The sequence below is a fragment of the Rhipicephalus sanguineus genome, chromosome 2, assembly GCF_013339695.2.
Source record: "Rhipicephalus sanguineus isolate Rsan-2018 chromosome 2, BIME_Rsan_1.4, whole genome shotgun sequence".
Lineage (NCBI taxonomy): Eukaryota > Metazoa > Arthropoda > Arachnida > Ixodida > Ixodidae > Rhipicephalus > Rhipicephalus sanguineus.
This window is the reverse complement of record NC_051177.1, coordinates 131,659,437-131,684,821: the sequence shown is the minus strand read 5'-3', so window position 1 is coordinate 131,684,821 and position 25,385 is coordinate 131,659,437. Positions and strand designations below refer to the sequence as shown.

Below are 25,385 nucleotides of genomic sequence, written 5' to 3'. Positions count from 1 at the left end.
ATTCATTGGCGTTATGGCAGTTCTTCATCCAAATTTATTTAAATTATACTAGCACTCACTCGGACTTGCGTTTCTCTGTTACTCGGTTTCACGAGCTATCTGTTACACCTGTATTGCTCTGAATTAGCCTCGCCCTCTTGTGTCGCAACCCTAATATTCGGGGATTTCGCGTGCCGAAACGCCAATATGTACGTGAGGGATGTCGTAGGGGCAGACTTCAGATTAATATTGATCACTGGGTATCTTTAGCGTGCACCTAAATCTGATAGTACGAATCTCTTCGCATTTCTCAACAGTTGAAATGCTGTCGGCATGATGTCAGCGCCGTCGCAACTGTTATCTAATGTTCTCTTTAGTTTGCTTGTATGACGCGAACGTTGGCATAAAGTCAGCAATAACTCGAACGGACGCGAGCGGCAATGACTATGCTGAAATCGACCATAAATCATGTGTTATTAAACGGGACGTTACATGTATGACAGAGATTTCGAAGAACGATGGCCGGATAACTCTATTCGGAATATTTTTTTTCATCGCAGTGCACAAACAGAGCATGAGAATTTGCCCAACCAAGAGTTCGTTCGCCTTTAGGATTCAGTGCAAGGATGCCCGTGTGAGATACAAGGCTCAGCAATGAAAACATACCAAAGCACTGGAAATTTTTCACACGAGGTTCTGAGTCATCTTCCCGAGCATCCTCCTCAAAGAAAGGCAGGACTGCTAGAAGCCCGCGTTCAGCTCCCGAGATATATATGTCAATATTCAGAAAGAAGCCGACTAGACACCGCGCTCGCCAGCCGCAGTATGCCTGAAGAAAATAAACTCGTCTTCTCATCTGTGCAGAGAAACAAGAACTGTTCGCCTTCTGAACGTGATAGCGTTAAAGAGCCTGCTGTGGTACCAGGTAATCGAGATAAAAGGATTTCGCGGTGTATACATCATGTCAGAAGATGCGAAGGATTGAAAATAAATTGAACCTGCTACTGGAAAAACTTTCCGCCCTGAAGAAATTTTTGTGAGTGCCCTAGCACTGCAGCCGACCTTTGTGACTCGGTGCCTCAGCCTCACACCGTATTTTTTTTTATTCCCGACTAAGGGATTTGTGTAAAGCCTGCCGAGTCGGGTAACCTCATTTTCCCGTTGAACTCGGGTACAGTGAAGTCAATGAGCATGAGCCGTAGAAGGTTTTTCCGGAGTAGTGTTACCCGTTGTTCCACAAGTAACTCTTGACGTCCTGATTTTACGTTAACGTTATGAGAACTACGCCAAATGGGCGCTCCACTGGAGAAATAGAAGACGACGACACTGGTGTGCGCGTGTGGTGCACGACGCACGCTGGTGGCTGTGCTCGGCGCGGCACTGGCCAGAAGCTGCTTGCCGTGAACTGTGCGCCGTGCTGGCTAGACTGCATGACTGGACGCACTGGTGGACACTGCTGGCTGCAGCAGGCGTGGCCATCTCCCACAACGTCTTGATCAGTAATGAGGCATCCTAAGGAAAACTCACGGATGCTAAGGCCAAGCGCCATTTTGAAGCACGAAATACATTTGGGAATGCACATCGTTGGATTGAACATTGCATCAGCCAAGGCAACGCCTTTATGTCCTGGAGGATAAATTCGACAAAAAATCATTTTGGTGAGCGACCATAAAACAAGTGTACGGCTCCGGTCTGGCTGATCACACCTTTAATGTTTGGTCGATAAAATTCGATTTGCATATTGCACAACAATAACACGCGTTGAAACATTTTCTGACACCAGGTTGACAGTTTCGATTAAGTTGTACTTGACGTCCATTCACGACGTTAGATGCCACATCGTCTTAAAGGAGCCAGTGCAAGCAGTGTAAAGCGCAAGTTGCCATGCTCATGCGTTAGCCATAAGCAGTACGCAATGCAATATATTCTCCTTGTTCGAGTTTACTGCGCTTGCGCTCGCTTGAGCACCGCCGATCACGCTACCATTCACTGTCCTCTCCCTTCTTGGCTTTCAGCCTGTCCTTACTAGTTTTTTTTGCCTTTCCCATAAGCCAGAGCGGCACCGATTCCCGGGGGCTGGGTCCGGCGTCACTCAGCGGGCAGTTGGCGGCTTTTTTACTTTATTTTTATTTTATTTTTTCGTAGGGAGAAACTTCGGTGAGCGTGCTGCCATTCCTGAGCAAGTCACGATTTTTTTAAGGCAAAGGAGTCTCTTGGCTAGGTTGCCAAAAGCCCGTACCCACAAGTAGGGCGTAAAAGCCAAGTCCGGAAATCACGTGACCTCTCCCACCGTACTTAAGCCCAGCTAGCGTCGCCACCGACCCTCCGCGCGCGCTCAACTATAATAGCCATTCTTGATAGGGGGAATGGAAAAGGGGGCAAGTGTAACCAGTAACTGTCCCTCGGGTGAGGACACCTCAAACGCAACGCACAGAGGAAGGGGAGTGGGGGGCGGGAAAAATAGGAGGGGAAAGAGGGACGAAACCGTGACTGCAGGAGCCAAATATCACCTCAGGCATTTTCTTTCTACGACGTATTCTACGACGGAAATTAATTTTGCATGAAACGTCGTAAAATACTGACGCCTGTCAAAATAAAATTTGTGGTATTCGACTCGATATTCGGTTATTTTTTCTTAATTCGATTTGGTATTCGATTCCGAAGATGCTGTTCGAAATTTGCACACCCCTAGTAACATACTGTCTTCCCCTACGGAAATAGCTCTGTGCACCAGCCCGTTTTAACGAGCACTCGTTCGTGACACAATAGGTCCAGGTAGCCACTCTCCTAGGGTATCGCGTTTCGTTCGCTGAGCACCGCACATTACCAAGTGAGGACGCAGAACGTGCTCAGGCACCATCGTCTTCAGTTCAACTCAGATGTTTCAGCTTCCATTTGTAGCATGGAAGGTAAAAATGTAGACGCATTTGCACAACCCTTCCCCCACGTCCACTCAGCCCATTAGGCGGGAGTCCCTCCACCTCTATCTGACTCTAATGCGGTCGTGCAGAGGTGAACGGAACCCCCCTTCTGACTGAATCCCGCTTGTAATGTACACGACTATGTACACATATATTTCGATTATTCAAAAAGCGTAGAATCTAGCCTCACGTTTTGCTGATCTGCAGTACTTGGGTCAAGGTGGGATGCCGTACAAAGTAAAAAATCGGCATCGCAGGTATCATATCATTATGTGCACGGGAAGACTCGAGAGACATACACTATCATGCTAATCAGTAATGCAGGATCAGAGTAGACAAAGAGGGCGCATAGTTCAAAGGACACTAATGGTCTTTAATATACGAAGCCCGAGGATTTCGTCATTTGTTCCTCATTGACCTGCAATGTATCCTGCATTATTGGTAGTGTTCTTCTTTTTTTTTTACCTATTGTAGCACGTGGATACCTACGAGTCATTCAGGCATGCATCACTACCACTCCGTATCACTTGGGCTACATGTGTTTTGACGTCACAACCACAGGAATACAAACTTGCTGGAAAGGATTCATCGGAGTAGACAGTAAGAAGTGCAGAAACAGCCAGAACTGAAGGGAAACAACCATCGCAAGCACAGGATCTACGTTGCCACTAATTGAACATACTGTACTTATAGATTGCGTATTAATTGAGCCTTTCTCAAGATCAATCTGATTTATCGATGGTTAGGCTAAGCACCAGACGGTTAACGTCCTCTGAAATAACCAAACATCTTGCGAGACTTTTTCAAAGCAGATATCGCTGAAAGTGTTGTATCACCATGACTCAAACTGGTAAGTATGGCACGTTCTGTTCTTAAGCACAATTTCATGTTAACATTTCTAGATCTCCTAGGCGACATTGGCACATTAGCCAGAGAACAGTACCACTAAATTATTTTCATGCGATTAGCACTTCCTGCCCAATGTAGGATATTTGTTTGGGTTTATCTCTTTTGTATACATCTGTATATTTATTTATTATCTATAGAACATCTCGTACTTTACACTGTTCTAGTGACCCAAGTCGCCCACAGCTTGGGCTAGTCGCTTTTTACCAAGCCGCTGTAAATTTGCTGTTGCCATGCCATTGTCGTCATAGGCTCATAGTCGTGCAACTGTTGTCATTTTATCATCTTGATGCCATCGCGGGCATTCTGTTGTCACAAATGCAGCTTTGCCGTCCAACTTTTGTCATGTTGCTGTCTTACCGCAACAACGATAAAAATGCCGTTGCCAATGCCCTGGTTGTATCACATCCGTATATCGTAATCTTCTTCATCCATTTCGATGTTTCTTTGTTTCTACGCCATATTCTTCGTTCTAGAACAGTCATTCCATCGTTGTCATAGATTCGTCATTGAAGCACTTATTATATACGCAAGTATTTCCACGCCATTATAGCCATAGCCTCCATAGGTATGTAAAATAATTCCGGGGAACAGGACACCTACGACTATAGAGACACCAACAACGTGAGACTCAACCCCTGTAGAATTACACAAGTCGATGAGAAATTTAATGCTAAAGTGTTAAAAGATTGACGATAGATATGCCACACTTATTGTGCAAGGCGTTGTTGGCGCGTCTCTACTCGACCGTGTCCTGTCCGCCAGTATCATGTGACATAGCTATAACCAGAGCCCACCAGTCCGGCTGTCTACGCTTAGCAAGAAACCATCGTAGCCTCACCGTGGTGGTGTCGTTGTCGTATTTTGACTATAATTTCGTCGTGAATATCCTATGGCCGTCATTCCAACTTTGCTCTCCGAGTTGTGTCTTGATACTGGCATGTGCGGCTTTGTTATTTGATGACCCCGTTTCACCGCCTTAATGTTACACCAGTTATCACGCGGCTCGAGCCACACTTGGTTATATTGAATTTGTCGGAACCTTAACATTTTGTGGCTTTAAGCAGCACAACCGCAATATATCTGTGAAGCACGTTGTAGGATGGGGATACTAGATTATTCATCGCTCGGTATTCTTTAGCATGCGCCTAATTATAGGCACATAGAATTCTTTGAATTTCGCACCCATTGAAATGCGGCCACCGTGGTTCTGTAACCTTCAAGAGTGTCATTTAGTGTTCCAATCAGATTGCTTTCGCGGCGCGAATGGGGGAATACAATCAGTATATTCTGCAACGTAAGCGAGGAACAGTGACAGTCCTGAAATTTGTCGTGATTATGTATAAATAGCGTACGAGTTCGATCCGTAGAACATCTTCCTGAAGGAGACGACTAGGCTGTCCCTGCTTACGGGCTACAGTACGTCTGAAAAGAAGGAAGACCGCTTCCTCATGTGGCTAGTAAAGCAAGAACTGTTCGCCGTATTGATTCGCAACCTCTAAAAGATAGTCACCGAGTTTCTCACGGAGGCCGCGATGATTGTGAAGGCGCTTCAGATGCCAACTAGGCAACATAACCACACTATGCTATCGACAAACTACACCGAAGCTCAGTCTACAGACACCGTGAACCCGCGCGAGACCATAAGGGCAGTTGCACGTGTAGAACAGTGTAAGCCGTTCCTTGAATCGCAGTCGCAGCTGCATTAGATAGCCCAAATCGTGCGCGAGTTAATCCGGCAAGCTCTGAGACCATCGAACAATTTCAGCCTCAGCTGCAAGCTCCGAGCTACACCGCTGCTGCCTGCCGTCACGCTGCCCCTCCGTGCTCCCGTCAAAACGCCTCGCCACCGCAATGCCATCGTCAGCCACCGCCGTTACAATCCCGAAACCGTTCGTTCAACGTTCCAAACCCAGGAAAAGGGATTTATGGAACTATCCAGATCACAGCCCGCTCTGCTACCACTGCGAAGAAACCGTCACACTTACCGCCGTTGCCTGTACTACGAGAAACGAGTGCATGATTTCGCTATCCTAGCTGCGTCCGCAGCGAGGTGAGCGAGCATGAGACATCGCGGAATAGATACCTGAAAGTGAGTAAAAAGCTCGACGTCTACCCCCTTTGCTGTAGCCAAACGCTACCTCTGGCCGCAGTGCCATCAGTACACGCGCCCATCCTGTGGGTGGTCTAAGTTATGCCCATATCTGGAAACAAAGAGCAACAACATATGGAGGTGCGGTTGCTTTACGTCGAAATGCCGAACACCCTCTGTCATCGACGATGACGATCCAAATTAATGTTGAAGAAGCACAAAGAGCACGACTCTATTCCGGCCGTTCATCTAATACAAAACTTCGCCACAGGAGGAGGACATAAGGACGTCTTCCGACGCAAGGGAAAACACGACGCCACCATGACCATACGCCTCGACCTTGTCTTAATGCAGATGACAACGTCGAGGACCACGCACATTGACATTCTTCTCGATTGCCACGCAGTCCACGGGCCAATTATTCCCCGCCGTGATGAGGAAAGTGAACCCAACATAGGAGGGGTCGCAAATCCGGAAAGCTGGAAGACACTCAACACCGACAGAAATCGACCCGACAATAGGAGCTGTCCATGACGTGCCCTACGACTTTCGAAATTTGGCACTGTGCTGACGTTAAGTAATTCGAAGTATGGCCTTCATTGGTCAACGCGGACCTGTATTCTGCCTAATAATACCATCCAAAAGTTTACACTCTCTTCATTATCGCTAAGAAGAACACAGGCGCAAGTGCCTATTTATTTATTTATTTATTTATTTATTTATTTATTTATTATTTATTTATTTATTTATTTATTTACTTTCATACCCTCAGGGCCAAAGAGCATTACAGAGTGGTTTATCAAAATGTTATTAATTAATAATAGTAATAATATTATATGGGGTTAAACAACCCAAAACCACGATATGATTATGAGAGACGCCGCAGCGGACGGCTCCTGAAATTTCGACCACCTGGGGTTCTTTAACGTGCACCTAAATCTAAGTACACGGGCCTCAAACATTTTCGCCTCCATCGAAAACGCAGCCACCGCGGCCGGGATTAGATCTCGCGACCTTCGGGTCAGCAGTCGAGCGCCATAACCACTAGACCACCGTGGTGGGGCAAAATATTATTAATTGCTACTTTGAAGGTCGCAGGTCCTTCGATTGCAACAACGGAGGCCGTAGGGTGGTTCCAGTCACTGCTTGTTTGCAGCAAAAGAGAAACATAACTAGTGTTAGTGCGGCATAAGGAAATTTCAACTTTTGGATTATCATCGAACCTTGGAGATACGTAATCTAGGGGTAGGAAAAGATCTTTTTCAAGTGTTGGGTTTGTGCAAAAAAACATGGCTGATCCATTTTTTATAGGAATCGGTATAACATGAGAGTGAAACGTGTCTTCACAGACGTAGTTGAGCGTTTGTTGTGTATTCTTTCGCCCCAAGGGCGAAGGAATGACTGCTACAGCAACAAATTGTAATGTCACGCGAAGAACGGCAACCAGCTTGAAACTTCCAACGTGCTGCTCAAGCAGAAAGGACCCACGGAACAAACATACATAGGATGAAAGCGAACTAACTGTCAAATTTCTGACTTAATTCTGTGTGAGCACCGCGATCCTTTCGCAAAAGCGGCCACTGCAGTGAGCCAAGTGACTTTCGTGCTCTCAACGCAAGACGTACAAAACATCGCGATCACGAGATAGGCGCACCACGAGCGACCACGCCCTGTAGAGGCGGGCGCTCGTCGCAACGACGACGATCTTTAAAGCGCGCTCTTCGAGCCCTTCGCGCCATCTTGATAGTGATAACGAAACCACGCTGATTTAGCACTGATCTCCGAGTCCCGCCACCGGCATATGATGTACATAAATAGCACGCCGTTAGCAAGGCGAAGAACGTGTCGTTTGTGATCGAATCGTTTCGCGCTGCGCGCTACGGAGCGGGGGGTCGTAAGTTGGCTTCCCGGTGACGGAACTTTTTCTTTGCGCACTGTTAGTCTTTATATTTTACAACGCCATATCCGTGACGGAAATACGTCAGTGGAGCCGTGGTGGACGCCGGCAAAAAACACTTTCGTGTTAAAATTTTTTTGAAATAGGTTTAAGCGGAAGCATTTACGGGGTGACTGCAGCGTTGGTCGACCTAAGTTGCTTTCATTGAAGAAGCACTGGCGTAGCGGCAGTAATTAGAAAGCACAAAACGAGCTGCAGGGTTCTGAACAGATTCAAGGGCTGTAGTTAAGACGGAGCTAGATGGATCCCAGGTAGAACACGCGTATTCCAATTTGGATCTCACGAGCGTTGTGTACAATTTGACTATTAAATCTGAAAGAACGGATGAGAAATTAAGGCGTAGAAATCCTAGCGTGAGATTAGCGTTAATATTTACATGTTCAACGTGCGTATTCCAAGAGACATTGTGGGTTACATGTACTCCAAGATAGCGGTAACTAGTAACAGGGTTTAAAGTGTAGTTGTTAAGGGTGTAGGAACAGTTGTCATTAGCCTTGTTGGGATGCATTACTCTCAGAACTTTGCACTTAGTAATGTTTAGTTTCATGAGCCACTTGTTGCACCAGTTATAAACGTCAGTGTCGGACTGCAATGTAGAGACGTCATATGCGCTATGAATGACACAATAAAACACGCATACGTGAGCGAAAAGCATTTGGGAGAATTTACACGGACCGGCAAATCATTAATATAGATAAGAAAAAGTAATGGGCATAAAACAAAACCCTGTGGTACGCTTGATGTAACAGCAGCTGTAGGAGACTTATAGTTATTACGTTAAACGAACTGCCGTCGGTTAATTAGAAGACATGGAATCTAGTCTAGGATGTTAGGATCTATACTGAGCTTCCATTATAAGAAGAAGGCGAGTATGCAAAACGGCGTCGAAGGTTTTGGCATAATCTAAAAATATGCAGTCTGTTGTGGAATTATTGTCGAAAGCGCATAAAAGATCGTTAGTAAAAGATAGTAACTGTATTTCACAGTAAAAGTGCTTCCTGAAACCACGTTGACAAGGGAAAAAAAGAATTGGATTCAAGAAAAGATACCAAGTTCGAATAAATGACGTGCTCAAGAAGTTTGCAGCGTACACAGGTTAAAGCTATTGGCCAGTAATTTAAGAGAGAATGGGTGTCCCCTGACTTGTGAAGTAGAACCACCTTACCCACCTTCCAATCATCTGGCAAAGTGGAAGACTGCAAAGACTGCGAAAATAATAGAGCGAGTATAATGGAAGAACGAAGTTCTGTGTTTTTAGGAACTTTTAACTGATTTTGTCATTACCTGCAGAGCTAGACAATTTCAACTTTTCTATTAGACGGCACACCCCAGATGAATCGACACAGATGAAATCCATAGGAAAAAAAGGAAGAACCTTTGGCAGAACGCATAGGAAAGGCTGTCGCGCCAGAAACACAAGATGCACATCATTCGCCACATTGCAACAGCCAAGACTACAAATAGCATCACCGTTGCTATCGAGTAAGTGAAACGTTGTAGATCTGCTGCCACGAGCAACATTCCAAAACTGTCGAGGTTTATTTTTCTGCAGGGCGCATAGGGTAGAATTGTGGAATAAGTTTTTAGCTTGCGCAATGGCGTTTTTGTACTCAGGTCCAGCGGAGAGGTAGGCGTGGCAATGTTCAGGCGTCATCCCCACTTTTACTCGGCGGAAAATTCATTTCTTAGTAAGCGCTTCAGATTGCCGTTACACCAAGGAGCCTTGGAACAAGAATGGATGTTTTTTTCTGTTTCTTTGTTTTTTTAGGAATGTAGCGGTCGATCAAAAAAGTCAACTTCTTCTTAAACATAATCCAATTTTCTTGAATGGTGCGACTGTAAAAACCCGGCATACAGTCTGTGGTGAAATCAACATATTCCTTATTGATTGCAGAAAAGTTGGCATTTTTGTAATTGTTTATAAATTTAACTTGCTTCGTGCAAGGAGAATGGGCATGAAAACTGCAGCGGATAAAACAATGATCACTTAGACCAGGCATACAGACGAGCGTTGAGAGGAGTTCTCTGCAAATCTAGCAGCAACAAATCTAGTAAATTAGCAGAATGAGGTGAGCCACGAGTAGGCGGAAGTAACAGTTGCCTAAGATTAAAATTCAAACAAACATTTGAACATTACCTATATTCTATCGAATTTGCCGCAAGGCTTGGTGGGTCGGTAGTACAGGTTGTAGAAGGTAAATTAACTTCACCAAAAAGCAATAAAGGACATTTTCGAAATCGCACAGTCAACTTATTCAGGACGTCATGTAATTCTTGACAAAATGTTGTTGAAGGTTGTGGCGGTTTGTAGCACACACTGCAGATCAACATTCCATGCCCTGTGAATACACGTGCACTAATAAATTCTAAGTTACAGTCGACCACAACCACACTGCCGATCGGTGGATGAGGCTCCCAAGAATAGCCGAGCCAAACATTATAGCACAGCGCGCGGCCTGGTATTTACAATAAATTTACAGTCAGCTAAAAATCGCCTCCTTCTCTCTCGACAAACGATGCTATTTACTCAAAATCACAGCGTCATTGGCTCAAGTTTCACGCGACATTGGCTGATATGAACATGGCGCGCTAGTTACTGCGGCCGCCGCGGGAGGCCGCCACTTGCCCGCGCGCGTGCGATCGCACTGAAAATACGTTCCGCGCTCGAACAAAAAAAAAAGCAAAAAGTGCTCAAGGTCACGAGGCGCGCGTGACGTACCTTGTTCCCCCATGACATTGCCTCCATGCTTAGCTTCCAGTGCTTTCGCCGGGGCGAGGGAAGAGAGAAAGCAGTTGCAACGTGCGACAAATCTTAGTAACTCCGCTCGTACTGCGCGGATTGTAAAAATTTTTGCGGCGGTCGATTCGTGAGGAAATAAGCTCACTTAGTAAAGCCAATCCAATAACCTCCTTTAAAAGTCATTACATGGCTACTTGAAAAAATGTTGCATGTCCCCCTTTATTTACTCTAATGTCTCATTGAGTGTTAATGCACATTTAATCCACTTGCATAGCCTTACTAATTTAAGTCGCTTTAATTCAGATTAATGCACTTTGTGGCACAGTTATTATCGCTTCTAATTCATTGGCATATATTCACTGCATTAAATCTCCCCGCCCCCTGGAAATTTCTGCACCTCTCCCGCGGTTGCATTACGTCCGGGATCGGCAATCTTTCGGTAGCGTTCCTGTTGACGCCGCCAGACGCCGGATTTTTTACTAATAAGTCATATAAGGCTTTCTATTTATTATGCACCTATGAAGAACATTGTCCATAAAGCAAGCATTACGCGCGATAGGAAGGTCTGTAACGGTTCCTTGAATGTAACTGGAAGTGGTCATGTTCACCGGCGTAGAAGCACCTGCAAGACTAATGAAGCATCATCGAGGACGACTGGCATAGCTCGGCAAACTCACTCATGAGTCGACTCACTCAGACTCACTCAGGTTCAGATCGAGCCGTGCGTGTGAGTGCGAGTGAGTCCGTTTGAGGAACATTTGCTGAGTCAGAGTCCGAGTGAGCCCGGCTGACGAAAATACTCATGGCTCGGAGTCGGAGTGGGTCCGAGGAAAATTTTGGTGAGTCTGATTCCGACTAAGCTAGGTTGACGAAAATATTCGCGAGGCTGAGCCCGAGTGAGTCTGGTTGAAGAAAAATTTTGTGAGTCCGTCCGAAGAGTTTTGCTGAACCTGAGTAACGAGTGTGTCTGAGTCCGAGTGAATCCTAAGAGAAAAAGACATTTATTCAGCGAGTCGGAGTGGGTTCCATTTAATTTGCCAACCTATGGTTATGAATAATTTATGATCTCCCACTAGAACGCGCCTTGTATTCATATTGATGTTTCAGCTTGTAAAGCCCCAGAATTTATTTTTGAAATTTTAAATCTGTCCTGCCCCCCGCCCCCTGAACTTTTTCACTGGATGTTGTTGATAAAGACCTCTCATATATTTCAATAAAAATACGGTTACTCGACAGCAACTATTCAAAACTCTTATTTGTGATGTCTTATCAAATGACACCACAAAATGCACCAATCATGTGAGATATTAACATTAAAAATAATTGGCAGCATCACTAAAAACCTAATTCTACGCTAACACAAAGTAATCTGAAATATTGATAGCACCACACCTCCAAAATCTCATGCAATATTTATTGCATACTTCCAAAGTCCACAGTTATTCGTAGAAATTTTTGCAGTGCATTGGGTTACGCAGTTAACCTCGTTCGCGGCAGCGCCGCTTCAAAATTTGAACTTTGGTCAAACAGCAGGCTAGATTTCTTTGTTCAGGAAGAAGCCTCCTACAGGGCTCCGCAGTGCTACGACAACTTATAGCGAGGGTCGCGATTAAACCACACATATTGAGTTTTGACAATCATTAGACCCATGAATCTCACCCGATATCTGCAATATATTTGTGTGGTATCACACGGTAATCCTCCGAGAATCGTGGAACACATGTAATTGTGGCATAGTTTTTCTTTTTACTAGATAGAATTCTCTTTTTTTATCTACATGTACACCAGCGAGACCCTTGGACAGGGTATGGCGATGCTCTATTACTGATTCATCATTCTGAAGCCGCGCTACGAAATCAGAAGGTAACACAGCGAACAAAAAAGCGCAACCGCTTTTGTACGTGTGTTCACAGTGTTTTCGTCTCCTTTCGTGGCGCCGCTGTAAAGTCATGAATGTAGACTAACTCGCCCAACGTCAGTCCTACTTAAATCTTTTGATCGTGTCTTATGAATTCGTGTACACCTTCATCGGTGCTTATTTGCTTGCTGTCCTACCAACAGTAAGCTAACAGCATAACGGATGTTGCCTAGTGTTTTGATAACCTATATTTACGCAAAACTTATATCGACAAAAAATTGGCGAAGCTCGCATTAAGCTACGCAAGGCTTGAAACAGCGAAACTGGACGATTCCGACGACTAATCTGGTTGCTTCTAAGTTGTTCCTATACTCTGTTTCGTACATCAGGTGCAACGCTGTGGAACCTAGCGAGACTTCTTACAGTAGATGCGTTCGCGCGAAGAAAACAGTTCAATGAATTTACCACCCGTAATTTGATTTCTTACCTCCTTAGGCTGTATATTAAAAGAAGGTGATTTGTGCCCAAGAAAATAAACGTACCCCGTTATTTACAGTGATGTCGATAGTTTGTTCTGGAATGCTTAGCGTCTCTTTTTTTGTATCGTGGCCTCCGCGCTTAGCACTGGCAGCGCGCTGCAGGAACTAATCGCGGAGGCCAAACATAAGACACGCGGATTTACGCATTTTGCTGGCCGAACTTCTTGCATAGCTTCCACAGCGTTGCGCCTGATGTGTGAAACGGAGTATAGGCCTTAGCTAGGTAATGGCGGTTCTTTCTAGGTTGCTTCTCCGTCCTTGCGAGACATTAGCTAGGTGGTGCTAGGTTGTTTCTACGTTGAATCTCAGCGCAGAGAGGTTCGAGTTAAACCCCAGAAAGTCACAGATGTCCAAACTCCAGAGACAGAAACTCGCGCTGAAAGCAAGCCTTCGTACCCCTCAGACTCGGAGTCACGACACGGATGTCCCAACTCCAGAGATAGAAACTCGCGCTGGAACCAAGCGTTCGCAGCTCTCACAGATCTACTGGCCTGTCGTCGTTGGCGTAGGCCTTCCATCGCTTTATGGTCTCCACGCAGCCGCCGTTGCCTTTACCGTTCCCTAGCGTTGCGCTAACTGTTGCCTTCTTCCTTTTTAGTGGACCAATGGTGAGTAGTGGGACTTAAGCAATTTCTTCATATACGCGTTTATGATGATGCCAGTTTTCTGATAGACAGCACAAATTTCTGCGGTAAATACTTGTTTGTTGGGCTAACCGTTGTCTTCTTCAGTTTTAGTGGACCAGTGGGGAGTTGTGGGATTTACCCCATTTCTGTGGCACATGCCTAATATGCCGCACAGGATAGGCTGTAAAAATTACGGCTGCCATAAACCGCTTTGCTGTTAATTATTTTTTTCAAAAGAATTGAAGTGTGATCTTTGTGTCTGTATAGTGTCGGTGCCGAGTGTCACCTGTACTGAGTGATGCCTTCACGTGCTTCGACTTCGCTTGGGATTCAGCCTTGGGCATATTACACACGTTTCTAGAAATGAAGCAATTGTTACGGTGTCGCGAAGCAAGTGGCATCGTTTATACTGTTGCGCAGGTGTGTGCATGCAAACAGCGATAGCGTAAAGCGAAATAGTTTGAACAATATTTTTCTTACAATCTCCACTTCATTCTTGCTAGGTGGAAACTTCAATGGCACCCACTTACGGGTCTCAGCGCTGAACGTAAGTACTATTTCCGGCGTTTCAAGCTTCAAAGAGGTACACTCATGTATAAAATACTCCGATGCTAAGCGCCAGCGTTGCAAACGTCAGCTTCCAGCCCTTAATTCCTGCATGCAAAAACACTACTATCTGTTCAGCCTAGCGCTGGTAATATGCAGTGTCGCGTGTTTATTCCGTTCAATAACTCATGTGGCTTTCAAAAGCTGTCGAAGTCGTGACGGCACGGTACCACCAAGGGACGCGCAAGTGAAAACCACAGCGCTTCAGCGCGATCCAGGCGCACACTGCTAAGTGCGCCTCTCGCGGTTTCCTGCGCTATCAAAGGTGCCTTCGCAGATAGTGCCCCTCGTTACATTCAGTCTGGAAACTTTTAAGATGCAGAACTACAAATAAATGAATAAGAGAGAGATAACAAAATGAGAGAAACGCAGGGAGGTCAACGATAAGGGGAAGGGAAAGGAAGGAAAAATGAAAGACAGAGTGGGCTACTCAAAGAGAAGGGAAGTGATATTTGGATCAGCGTAGCATTAAGCAGCTGCCCCACGCATAAAGAACCCTGTCTGCACTGATGGATGCCTAGTTCCCAGACACGCAGGGTGTAAAATTTCTTACTGTGCACGCTGCCCTCCCACCTCGTATAACGAACACACGAATCATTTTGTAGCGTTAGCTACACTGGCCTAACCGAGCCAGTTTCGCGCGCCTCGTCAAGAGCCGTGCTGCGCATGCGCGAGGATCAGCGATGTCACACAGCTAGCGCACCGGAGCCGGCACCTCCCGCGCACTCCGCCGCCGCCGGTCTGTGCATTCCAGAGGTGTGAGGTCGTAGCCGTGGCAGACGTACTGGCGCCGGCGCGCGCGCAGCTATTCGCTTTCGCTGTGCAGTCGCCGTATGAAACTGCGCTGGAGGCGCTTGATAGTACCTCTGACTGGCGTTTGCCAGTGTGGTATAGCCATGGAGAAGGAGAGCGCAAATGCTGCTCAACAGCGCAGAAGAGCGGAGAAGCTTAACTCATCGGATCCCGAAGTTTTTTTCTGGCAAAATAAATATACATGTGCCACGTAATACGTATACCGTTTCTGTCATTGGAGCAGCAGTAAGCATGATAATCAAGCTAATCCTAGACAATCACGAAAGCGAAGAATAATAAGCTGAACCTTTGCTAACGCTACGCATATCCTGGCATAGCCGAGCTAAGCCACTGCACCATTTTTTTTTACCTGGGGCGGAGACAGTACCCTCCTCTACACAGAAAATTAAGCCGACCACAGGCACTGCACTCAAGCTACCTCAGGTTGAGGCATAATCTAACCCCGCGCTATTGGACAAGATTTATCCGCAAATACAGCCAACTGATGCATGTTCATCATGCGAGGATATAGAGAATCTAGAACATATGCTCTGGCGGGACCCCGCGTTGTGCGGTGGCGATTTCATCATGCCATCAAAATGGAAGGCCACTATTACCAGCTCCGGACTCGAAGAACAGCTATGGGTCGTCCAACGGGCCCGCGACGCAGCAGAAAGGCTTGGTCTTTTTGTTCCCACGTGGGAGCGGCCCGCAACGTGCTAGAGCGCGTTCCGAGGGACCAAAATAAAGCTTATCCATCCGTCCATCCATCCACGCTAACAACTTTTCATGTATTTCCCGCACAGCTCAAGCAGGTCTGTACTGGCGTGTACTATAAGATAAACTGAGAGAATGCGTGAATGGATGGCGTGAATGGATAATGTGCGATGTGGCTACGTTATTTTCTTGCGCGCCCGCATTGCAACAGCTGCTCGTGCATTTCTGTGTGGGAAATTTCAGGTGAATTCCGGTGCTTGTCCTTTGTGTGCCTTTCTGGGTCCCGTCCCTGCTACTCGCCGAGAAAACCGCATTCCAGAATGCCAGTAACCAACTAGTTCATCCTGGCCTCCCATTATACATGTCGTAGTTTCTTTCCTCGTGTGAGGAAAGAGCTACGACATGTATATAAAGTGCTACGCGTTTATCTGCAACTTGGCTCTGATGTTGGGCTCCGACAGCTGTCATTGCTGTCATCGTCGAGTGACTCAAGTGCTGCTCGAAGTGTGCGGCGTCAATGAGCTCTTCAAGCAAGAACAATTATTGTTTTCGTACTACATCAACAAGTGGTCGCACGTGCCCTCATGCTCACAGTGTCGCACTGGCAGGTAGAAAAACAATTCTTTCTAAATATTTCAGAATTGTTTCTTGATCTTGCCGCTAAAACTCCGTGCTCAATAAATAATACAACTTGTGTTTCTTTAACCTTGTCCAAGCTACATAAATGTATTGAAATGCATACTCATTTTAAGGAATACGTATGCTATAATTCGTTCTTGAGGCCTTTGTGAGAACTTGAGTTTACGTGCATCTTGTCGCAAATATGCGACGCCCCTGTTTTTGCCCATTAGTGTATTATCGAAACGTCCCTAGCAATTTCACATGGAGTACGGAGATTATGATGCCCGGGCAGGAAGCAAGGAAACAGAAAAGGAGAAGGCAGGGAGGTTAGCCAGAAAAATTTGTGCTTGGCTACCCTACAATGGAGGATTGAGGAAGGGGAGTTGAAAGATGACAGAGAGCGAGAGGGGAAGGGGAGGAGGGAAGTGGTGCAATCCTGCACGCTGCAATGACGCCAGGGAAGTTGTACAGTAGTAATATAGCTACTGATGAGTTCGTGCAGTAAAAGCTGAAACAAGGACTCGCTCTAAGTTCCACTGATTGAAACAATTGCTACATTACGTTTTAAAGACCGGTGACCTGCTCAACATCGAAGGCCTCCAAAAGGCACAGATGAGGAAAGTCAAGCAGGAATGCAGCAATCGTGTCTACGTTAATGATACCAGCTCTGTTTAGAGTGCGTCGTAAAACTGATACGAAAATTTGGTGGAACTGTCTCATGTTGCTCATATTTTATCCGTAATTCACACTTTTTTTCCCTTGTCATCGCCGTAGTGGCCACCTTGGATTACGCTCAACTGCGCCGATGAAGATCCAAGAGATGCAATGTACGGCCCAATGGCAAACATGATTGAAGTGCTCTCCGACGGAGGCGGCTTCACGTGAGCACTTGCGCAATTGACACTTTCCTATTTTTGCACAGTAGTACGTGAGTGTTGCAGCTGGATTATGGGCGTGCGCTTGAAGCAAACTTATACTACTTAGTTCATGTTTCACGAGTGAGTATATTGTTGACCTCGTTTTACAGCGAACCTAGATATGGCTAAGACAGGGGCGTGTGCAAAATAACCACCTTCCTCAGGTTCATCGAGATAACGGTAGTCGTCCACACTGGATCACGATGAAATGAAACCAGCAGGTGCCGCGCTCGGCGAGGACGCGCGCGCCTCGGGGCGCTTGCATGTCCTGATAAAGCACGGACATCGCTGTTGCTAAACAATAAAAAATGGTCTCAGGACCTTCTACTTTTACATAAGACGGCTGATATTGCCCCTGAAAAAATATCTTGCCATAAATGCGTTTTTTAAACGTGAAGCCTACTTTAAGACAGCCGGTGTAAGCTTGGTCTTCGTAGGCTGGCATTCCCAAATTCTGTGTTGCAGCGAAGCATACTAATCATGATAAAAGTCGTCCACGCTGGAGCACAATGAAATAAATAGAACCAGTAGCTGCAGAACAGCACATTCTAGTGTTTTTATGCAGTAACTTCGGTACAGCCACGTGTAGTTAGGACTCCCGAAGAGCGTCTAGATTAAGAAGAAAGATGAATGAAACGGCAACGAGAATTCAGTGTCCACAAATCAAGAATTCGCTTGTGTGCACGCATGCGTGTGTGTGTGGGTGTGTGTCTGTGTTTGTATGCGTGTGTAGCTGGTGAACCGCCTTCACAGTGGCGAATGGCACATGAATATTAACGCGATAGCGTTAGAGAGCTCGTTCCGCAGAAATGCCGCCGTCAGAGTCGGCGTCGCTACGTCGCTTGTGAGCGAAAAATCGTCCGTGACCGAAAAATCGAGAAAGATGCAAATAAAATAAACAATAAAAACTTTCGGTCCCATTGAGGATCGAACTCGGGCCGTTTGTGTGGCAAGCAGGTGTCCTACCACAAGGCCACAACGTTAATTTTTTTTCTTTATTGCCTGTAATCAGCAGTACATGAGAGCAACAACATAAGCAACATATGTGCACAAATAGATGAACTGCTCATCCATAACAAACAAATAATGAACTGCCACCTGTCAAATTGGAAGAGGCGTTCTTTAGAATTATTTAAGATTGGCCAGGGGTTCTATTCTGGCCAGCCATGGTGGCGGACACTCTTGTGTAGCCATCACATCAAGAAGACGAGTTATTTCTTCTCGGAAATACACATGGGTCTGTCTTCTATTGGGATTACAATAGAAGCCAGCCATGCGTGAGCGCCATATACAGTGGAGGCCAGTTACCATTATCTGATCGAAAGGTGTTCCGTCCTCTGGGGATCAAGTGGAAATTCTTTCTTTACTGTTCGCTGTAAAATGTCCCAAAAATACACTCCCTCCCAGCAGTGTAAGAATACGTGGTCTATTGTCTCAGGTTGTTTGCATATGAAACATTGTGATCCCCATGGCATGCAAAAGCAAGCCACAATGTTACTTGCAACTGCTTCGGGAAAAAAAAGAACAGTACTAAGTGCCATGTATTGGAACGAGTCTCCTTAACGCATTTTTGTTCGGCAGGCGTCATGACGAAAATGAGCCCATTCGGCGATTTGTAGGCGCATTGGCGAGGCCATCAAACTACGTTTTTTTGCGCGACGCTATGCTTCGAAAAAAAGCCGGGATAGTGCAGCTATCCCCGCTAAATACACACACGAACTTTCAAAGAGCTCCAACAATGCACAACTATGTCCATCTAGCGGAAAACATATCAAGCCAACGTCTCCTTTTATGGCGTCCGAGATGGCAGGCGCTCGGCGTCCCCGCCATCTCGGAGGCCATGCCCCTTTTTAGAGGAGGCGTTGATCAAGCAAACAGCAAACATTAGATAATGTGCTCTCATTTGTGAGGCATTGCGAGAAATACGTCTCCACTCTAGCACAGGGAAGTGCTTTAAAAACCTGTACCAGTGACTGTACCATTACTATAGATACATAGCACGCGCTCGTGTGTGTATGTGTGCGTGTGTGTGTGTAACAACACACATTAATAAGTATGCACTTAGTGGTTGAAGTGCGCACTGGGGGCCGGATTTCGCTATCGCGTTCAACTCTTAGAGGCGAAGCTTCTCCCCCAATTTCTTATCTCAACCTTGTTTTCAGTACGGCATAAAGACAACGCCATAAGATTTTCGTCTGCATGCAGTGTACAGCGATAAAGGTAGACATGACTCATGACTTCTACGTAGTAAACAATACTGGTCTTACGATTCACTCGTTTCCATTTGTGCTTAGGAAGACTTGAATTTAATTATTTGAACTTCCTTACGTTTGCTTTGAACAGAATAGCAGCAAGTTGGGCCTGTTGGTACATAGCCCTCTTCGTTACCTGCGTTTTAGTTCATGCACATGACGTCTTAAGCAAGTTGCACAACAGCGAATTACTCAGTGTCATTGAAAACTCGCAGCTTCGTCGCCCAGGGTGCCCTTTACCCATACTCCAAGAGTGAGCAGCAGAGCTTAATATTAACGGATGGTGTCCAAACAAAACAAAACGGGGGTGGGCAGACCGCACAGTTCGCGGCGGCTTAAGCCCAACTGCCTAAAATTTTGCAATTAACATTTCTTTCTATTCGTTGTACATTGAACAAAAGTTATGCTATTTGTCTTTGGGAATCATCGATATATATATATTCACCATTGAAAGCCAGAATTCGCATTTATCGGCAGTGTTCTCTCCATATTTGCAACTAAAATCCTCGTTTGTGGACGCCCATTTTCACCACTTGAAACTGAAATTTTTGTCGCACTTCGTTTTTTTTTGCCCTTGTAGAACCGCGTGAAATAACATTTTGCAAAGAGCATGCCAACTTTCTTGTTCTTTTGCATGCCTTTTCTTTTGCATGCCTACTTTTTTTGTTCGGTATTCAAGTGGTTATAGTAAAATGATGAATAGCACAAGAGTATGAAGGAACAAGGGCATATGGAGAGCTAACTTCACACGAACTTCGCCTAGAAAGCCACTGTTATTATGCAATAACGTGGCATGATGCGGCAGCACAAGTAACCTTTTTGCGCAGTGATTATCCTTATCATTCATCAGCAATGGCACAGCTGTGTAATGCTGTGCTTACACAGTCTTAGAGAGCGTGGGCCAAGGCGTTAAAATCGTGTCACTTCCACACCATGAACGCTGTAGAAACTGCGGAGGAGAGCTGAGGACTTACCTGCCTCTGTTGACGCTTGGCTTGTGTTCGTCTGAGTCGAAGCTGCGGGCCTGCCTGTCTATGTTGGCGCCCGGCTTGCGCTTGAGCCTTCCGAAGCTGAGAATTTACCTCGCATTCGCTGGCGTTTCGCCTACGCTTCTTTCTTCATAGATTTGTGTCTAGCTCCCGGCACTGGCGTTTCGCTGGCTCGGACAGATTAATCAGCCCTTCGGTGACGCTGGCGTTCACGGGCAAGCAAGCGCTGGGGTTCCTAATGTGCAGCATGCTGGGCATTCATGGCGGGAAAGGAAACACTCATTTCTGATGCAGTGGCACCCTCTCTTGACCGATTCCGGTGTTGACTATACCTGTAGCGCCCTCTTTTGACCTATTTAGGTACTTTGAGCGTTACGCCAAGCGACGACATGAGAAGACAGCCCGGGCCCCTGAAGTGCTCTGCACTTAAAATCACACTGACCTCCATAACGTGACGTGTCACCCAGTCATGATCCTTACAACATTGCAGGAGTCAAAAGAAAGCTTGCATCTATGGCGTGTACATTGACACGCGGAGTTCTTTTAAGTACTGGTGGAAACGTCACTCTCCACGGCCATAGCTCGTGGCCACGAAGTTTTTACTTATTTCCGGGTCTATGGCGTGGCACTCTGAGGTGATTTCAAATTAATGTATGTACGTCGAAATGCACACGTGCCGACGATTACTATCCGACTTCGAAAACTTTGTCAGATTGCGGCGCCATGTTTCTGATTTATCGAATACAAAGTATAAAAGCAAACATGACGGGAAAAACGTAACAGTGCGAGGTCTCTTTTCACTTTTCTTTCAGATATGACGTTACCTGTGCACAAGGAGGTGGCACAGGAATCGTTTTTCCTAATGGCAGTTGGACTGGCGTAATCGGGGACCTGCAGAGAAATGTGAGATAAGTGCTGCTGAGATTTAGAATCACGATGACCAACCAAGAAAACCCGCCGCTAATACGATATTTTTCATAAAGACCTACTGCAGCTACTGAATAACCTGTTACCCTCCCTTCATAATCGAATGGACCATAATTTTACCTTGTTGTAACCGTGGCATTTCGAGAATGTGCAGTCTTCTTATATTAGCTTGATGACATCGTGTGTCACTGCATTGCTGGATGATTGCAAGTCAACTAATTACCGTGTACGCTGCGATGTGAAATGGAAGCCTGTAGGAGAGTAACGCAGATACAGAGAGAAACCAAAGAGAAAGGCATGGATACGAACCAAGCTTGTGCTCGGTTCGCTATTCTACACTTTTAGAGAAATATAGGGGGAATACTAGGTAAAATAAAGAATAAAAATTAGTTTGACATTGATTATAGCAAAAAGATGGAGCCTGTAGACATGCAGAAGTGGAGCCTGTATACATGTACAGTAAATGCTAAATGTCCCCTTAAAAGTAGTGTTATCTGCTTATTTTAGAGCAGTAAATCCTTATCACAACATTTACAACCTATTTAGTAACTGCAGGTAGTAGCTGCCAAGCTAGTAACCTTACTACCACAACCATTAATACTAGCATTTACTACCTACACGGAAGTATTAATACAAAGGCACTAACCTTAGTACCATGACAGTTATTACCTTGTTAGCACTATTACTAAGATTAGTGAAATTAGTGGAAAAAAAGTTTTCACCTTTTTTTGGTTTATTGGTGCCGTTGGCACTTTCATATTAAGGCGCTTTTATTTCGAAACCGTAATCTCAAATAATCAAGTGAGAGGATACAGCATTGTTTTGTTACAATAATTAATAATCGCTTATTGATACTATTACCCAGGTAAATGAGCACCATCGTTTAGCTACTACCTGACAAGGTTCCCTACTTCGTGAGATATATATTTCCGTACTAGTAAAACGTTAGCGACATGTAATAGCGTTAACATAGGGCATGTCAATGTTAGAGTTATTAGGCAGTGTTACAGTTATCGACTTTTTACTATATTTTTATTAAAAGTGTGTAACTTTAACGGATGCATGAAACCAGAGCGAAGGGGAATGCTTGAGAAAGTGGCGATTTATTGTGTGCACGTTGATTTATTTATGAAAGATTTATTTATTGATACTATTACCCAGAGAGCGATGGTTTGCACACTAACAAAATATTGTTGCGATATAGGCTTTATCGGCAGTTGGTCACACAAATCTCTCACAGTAACGAAAATTCCAACTGACTCGTAGTTACTACGGCTTTTCACATCAACTGGCGTGTGGTGGTTTGTCGATCGTAATTGTTATGCTGTCTTTTAATGCATCATTGTTACCTTGTAACGTATATTGAAAATGTGCTAACTGAATAGATTCCTTGCGGCACCTTTGTTGAGTGCTCGGTAAGCAAATCGAGGCAAGTGCTTTATCCCTACGTAGTGCATAAATGGGGCCGCACTATTTGGCTAGGCAAAAACAGGAAGCATGGTGTTGAAATTTCGCACCCATATCACCTATATAAGAAGCTCTAAGATGTGTATTTAATGTGCTTCGTATAGGGAGATACCATGTAAAATCAACAGAAGAAAATTGTCAGTGAAATAAATCACAAATTGTAATAAGACTTGGTGTCCATACCTTATGTGAGCTTTTTTCTTGCTTCTTGCTCCCTCTATACTTGTGCTTATTTTTGGCACGAGAACACCAAGCGGCTAGAATTTACCACATTGTCTGCTACTTTTATAACTGGTTCCATACATGGGTGGATGTATAAGACGTGTGAATGTGCGACATCGTCTAAATGAGTTGTCCCCTCTAGAGCCTGCTGCGTTAAACGAATTCCACGCTGCGTTTATGTGGCTTCAAAATATTTCAACGCACGAGAATGCGATCGCACAATCAATGGACATGCTCACCTAAAGATACAAGGTTACCTATCTTCAGGTCTGTAGCGGCTATCAAATGAACGGAGAGTGTCGCAAAAGGCTAAATATCTGCATAATAGCCTAGGCTCTCCTTGCTACTTCCTCAGTGCAGAGTACCTCCGAAGCTACATTCATGCACCGTGAAGCCGCCCATACCTGAAAGAGCGCTTCACCCCAGCCATAGCCCTAGCGGTGCTTACTTGCTGATGAACGCTGTCTCCCGTCGACGTAAATAGCACGAGCGCTGTACCGAACATCGTGTTCGGCATGATTGCTGTTTCACAATATAAAACAGCATGTCTACGCCCACGTGTAAGTGCCGTCAACACTCGCCTCTTATGCTCCATGTTTGCAGTGTGCCATAGAGTGAACATCATGATCATCAAGAACCGGCACGCACTATCTTCCTCCTCTTCCTTATCTTCTGCTTTGCTCCTAGAACACGTGCTCCAGTTTGCCCGGCGTGAAATGCAATAACTTTGATGGGCGAGAAAACGAGTACAGAGAGAGAGAAAAAAGATAGAAAAAAAAGAGAGAGAAAAATTCTTGGAGAAAAAAATTTTGGCGAGCTGAGAAGCGAACCCGCGTACCCGTGATCCCAAGGCGAGTGTCGTAACCACTCGTCTATTCAGACACTTTTTTTTCTTCATTGCAGGGATGGAAACCATTGCACATAGAGTGATAGTATAAAAATAATAATCAGGCATGTGCAAATCAAACAAAGGAAACTAGTCTAGAGCGTCACTAGAACGCTCATATATCCCGCGTATTTGAATCACTTGTTCCTGGAATATGTTTTTTGTTGATCGCCGAGGCTCAGCATTTCTGTCAATCAGTCTTGCTCTCCAGAGACTACGTAGACCAATAAGAAAGATTAGGTCATGCACAACTGTGCTGTCCTTTGTCACACCAAAGTACCTCTTATTTACAGGGTTGATTTCAAAGACTTTTTTCAGTGTTTGCTACAGAACATCCCAAAAGAAGCCTGCATCACAACAATTAATAACACAATGATCAACAGTTTCCGGCTTTTCGCAAAATCTGCAGTTTACGTCCAAGTGAACAGAGAGTTCTTTAGTGATTTGCCATGTCTTCAGAGCAAGAGTACCCGTCTGCATCTTAAAAAAGAAACTCTTTGTTCCCGGTGACACGCACATTTTGTTAACTCGAGTTATTGCAATGGAAAACTGACGATTTCTAAATGTAGCCCGATATAGTGGGATTAGTAAGCATACATCAATAATACTCTTCAGCAATTCCTCTCGGCTTTCGCTAAATAAATAGGTTAAGAATCTTGTTTGCGGACATAGTACGGCATCCACGATTTCTTTTTAAAACCCATAGAGCGAACAATTTTCGACAAATTATGACAGAATAAGAGATGTTAATTGAAGTAAGAGATGACTTTGATTCATCTCTCGTAAAAACGAATGTGTCACATCGCGAAAATAAATAAAACGTGTGACTGATTGCCATATAAACAAATGCGTACGGCGACCACCACCGCTTTCAAACAAAAGGAACAAGTTGTCTCTCCTTATCGGCTCCCAAGTAGAGCGCCATACGAAGAGGGCGCATATCCTGAGAAATAACTGAATGCTTTTTCTGGCACAATGAAGTACTTGAAGCACATAAATTAGTCTGGCAGCTCAAGAAAACACATTACAGACTTTTGCCCTCGCAAAGATGTAGAGTTCTCTTCCACCGCAAGCATCAGATGCATGGCGAAGTTTTGTGCCACAATCAGACCAATATGCGTTACACTTGCGGAATTGATCAAAGAGAACGCCAAGGTAACATACAGAACCCGTCTTCCAACTAATACCGGCATACTGCGGTGGAGTGATTGCCCGCTGACCAAACCAAAATCCTCGGGAATTATCAAAATTAACGGGTGCACCAGTAACTGCACTAAATGAATACGTTAGAAACATTACTTCCTTAACACATTTCTTATCTGAACATATAAATGCTGCGTCATCGGCATAAGCAAGAAGTTTTACTGATGA

At 45.0% G+C, this 25,385-nt stretch overlaps 1 protein-coding gene across 1 annotated transcript; it reads left to right on the top strand.

Moving 5' to 3' along the window:
- Positions 1-3,737: 3,737 nt before the first annotated feature.
- Positions 3,738-23,746, top strand: LOC119381880 (uncharacterized). Its single transcript, XM_037649632.1, has 6 exons — positions 3,738-3,750; positions 9,146-9,337; positions 14,122-14,165; positions 17,129-17,235; positions 21,325-21,415; positions 23,732-23,746. The coding sequence occupies exons 1-6, from the start codon at positions 3,738-3,740 to the stop codon at positions 23,744-23,746; spliced, it is 462 nt and encodes a 153-aa protein (XP_037505560.1).
- The last annotated feature ends 1,639 nt before the right edge of the window (positions 23,747-25,385 follow it).

Bases quoted from the DNA above. Each gene is read 5' to 3' on its own strand.
- LOC119381880 (XM_037649632.1), top strand. The intron at 9,338-14,121 runs GTAAGTGAAACG...CATTCTTGCTAG, and splicing joins AGCATCACCGTTGCTATCGA to GTGGAAACTTCAATGGCACC. The intron at 14,166-17,128 runs GTAAGTACTATT...TCATCGCCGTAG, and splicing joins TACGGGTCTCAGCGCTGAAC to TGGCCACCTTGGATTACGCT.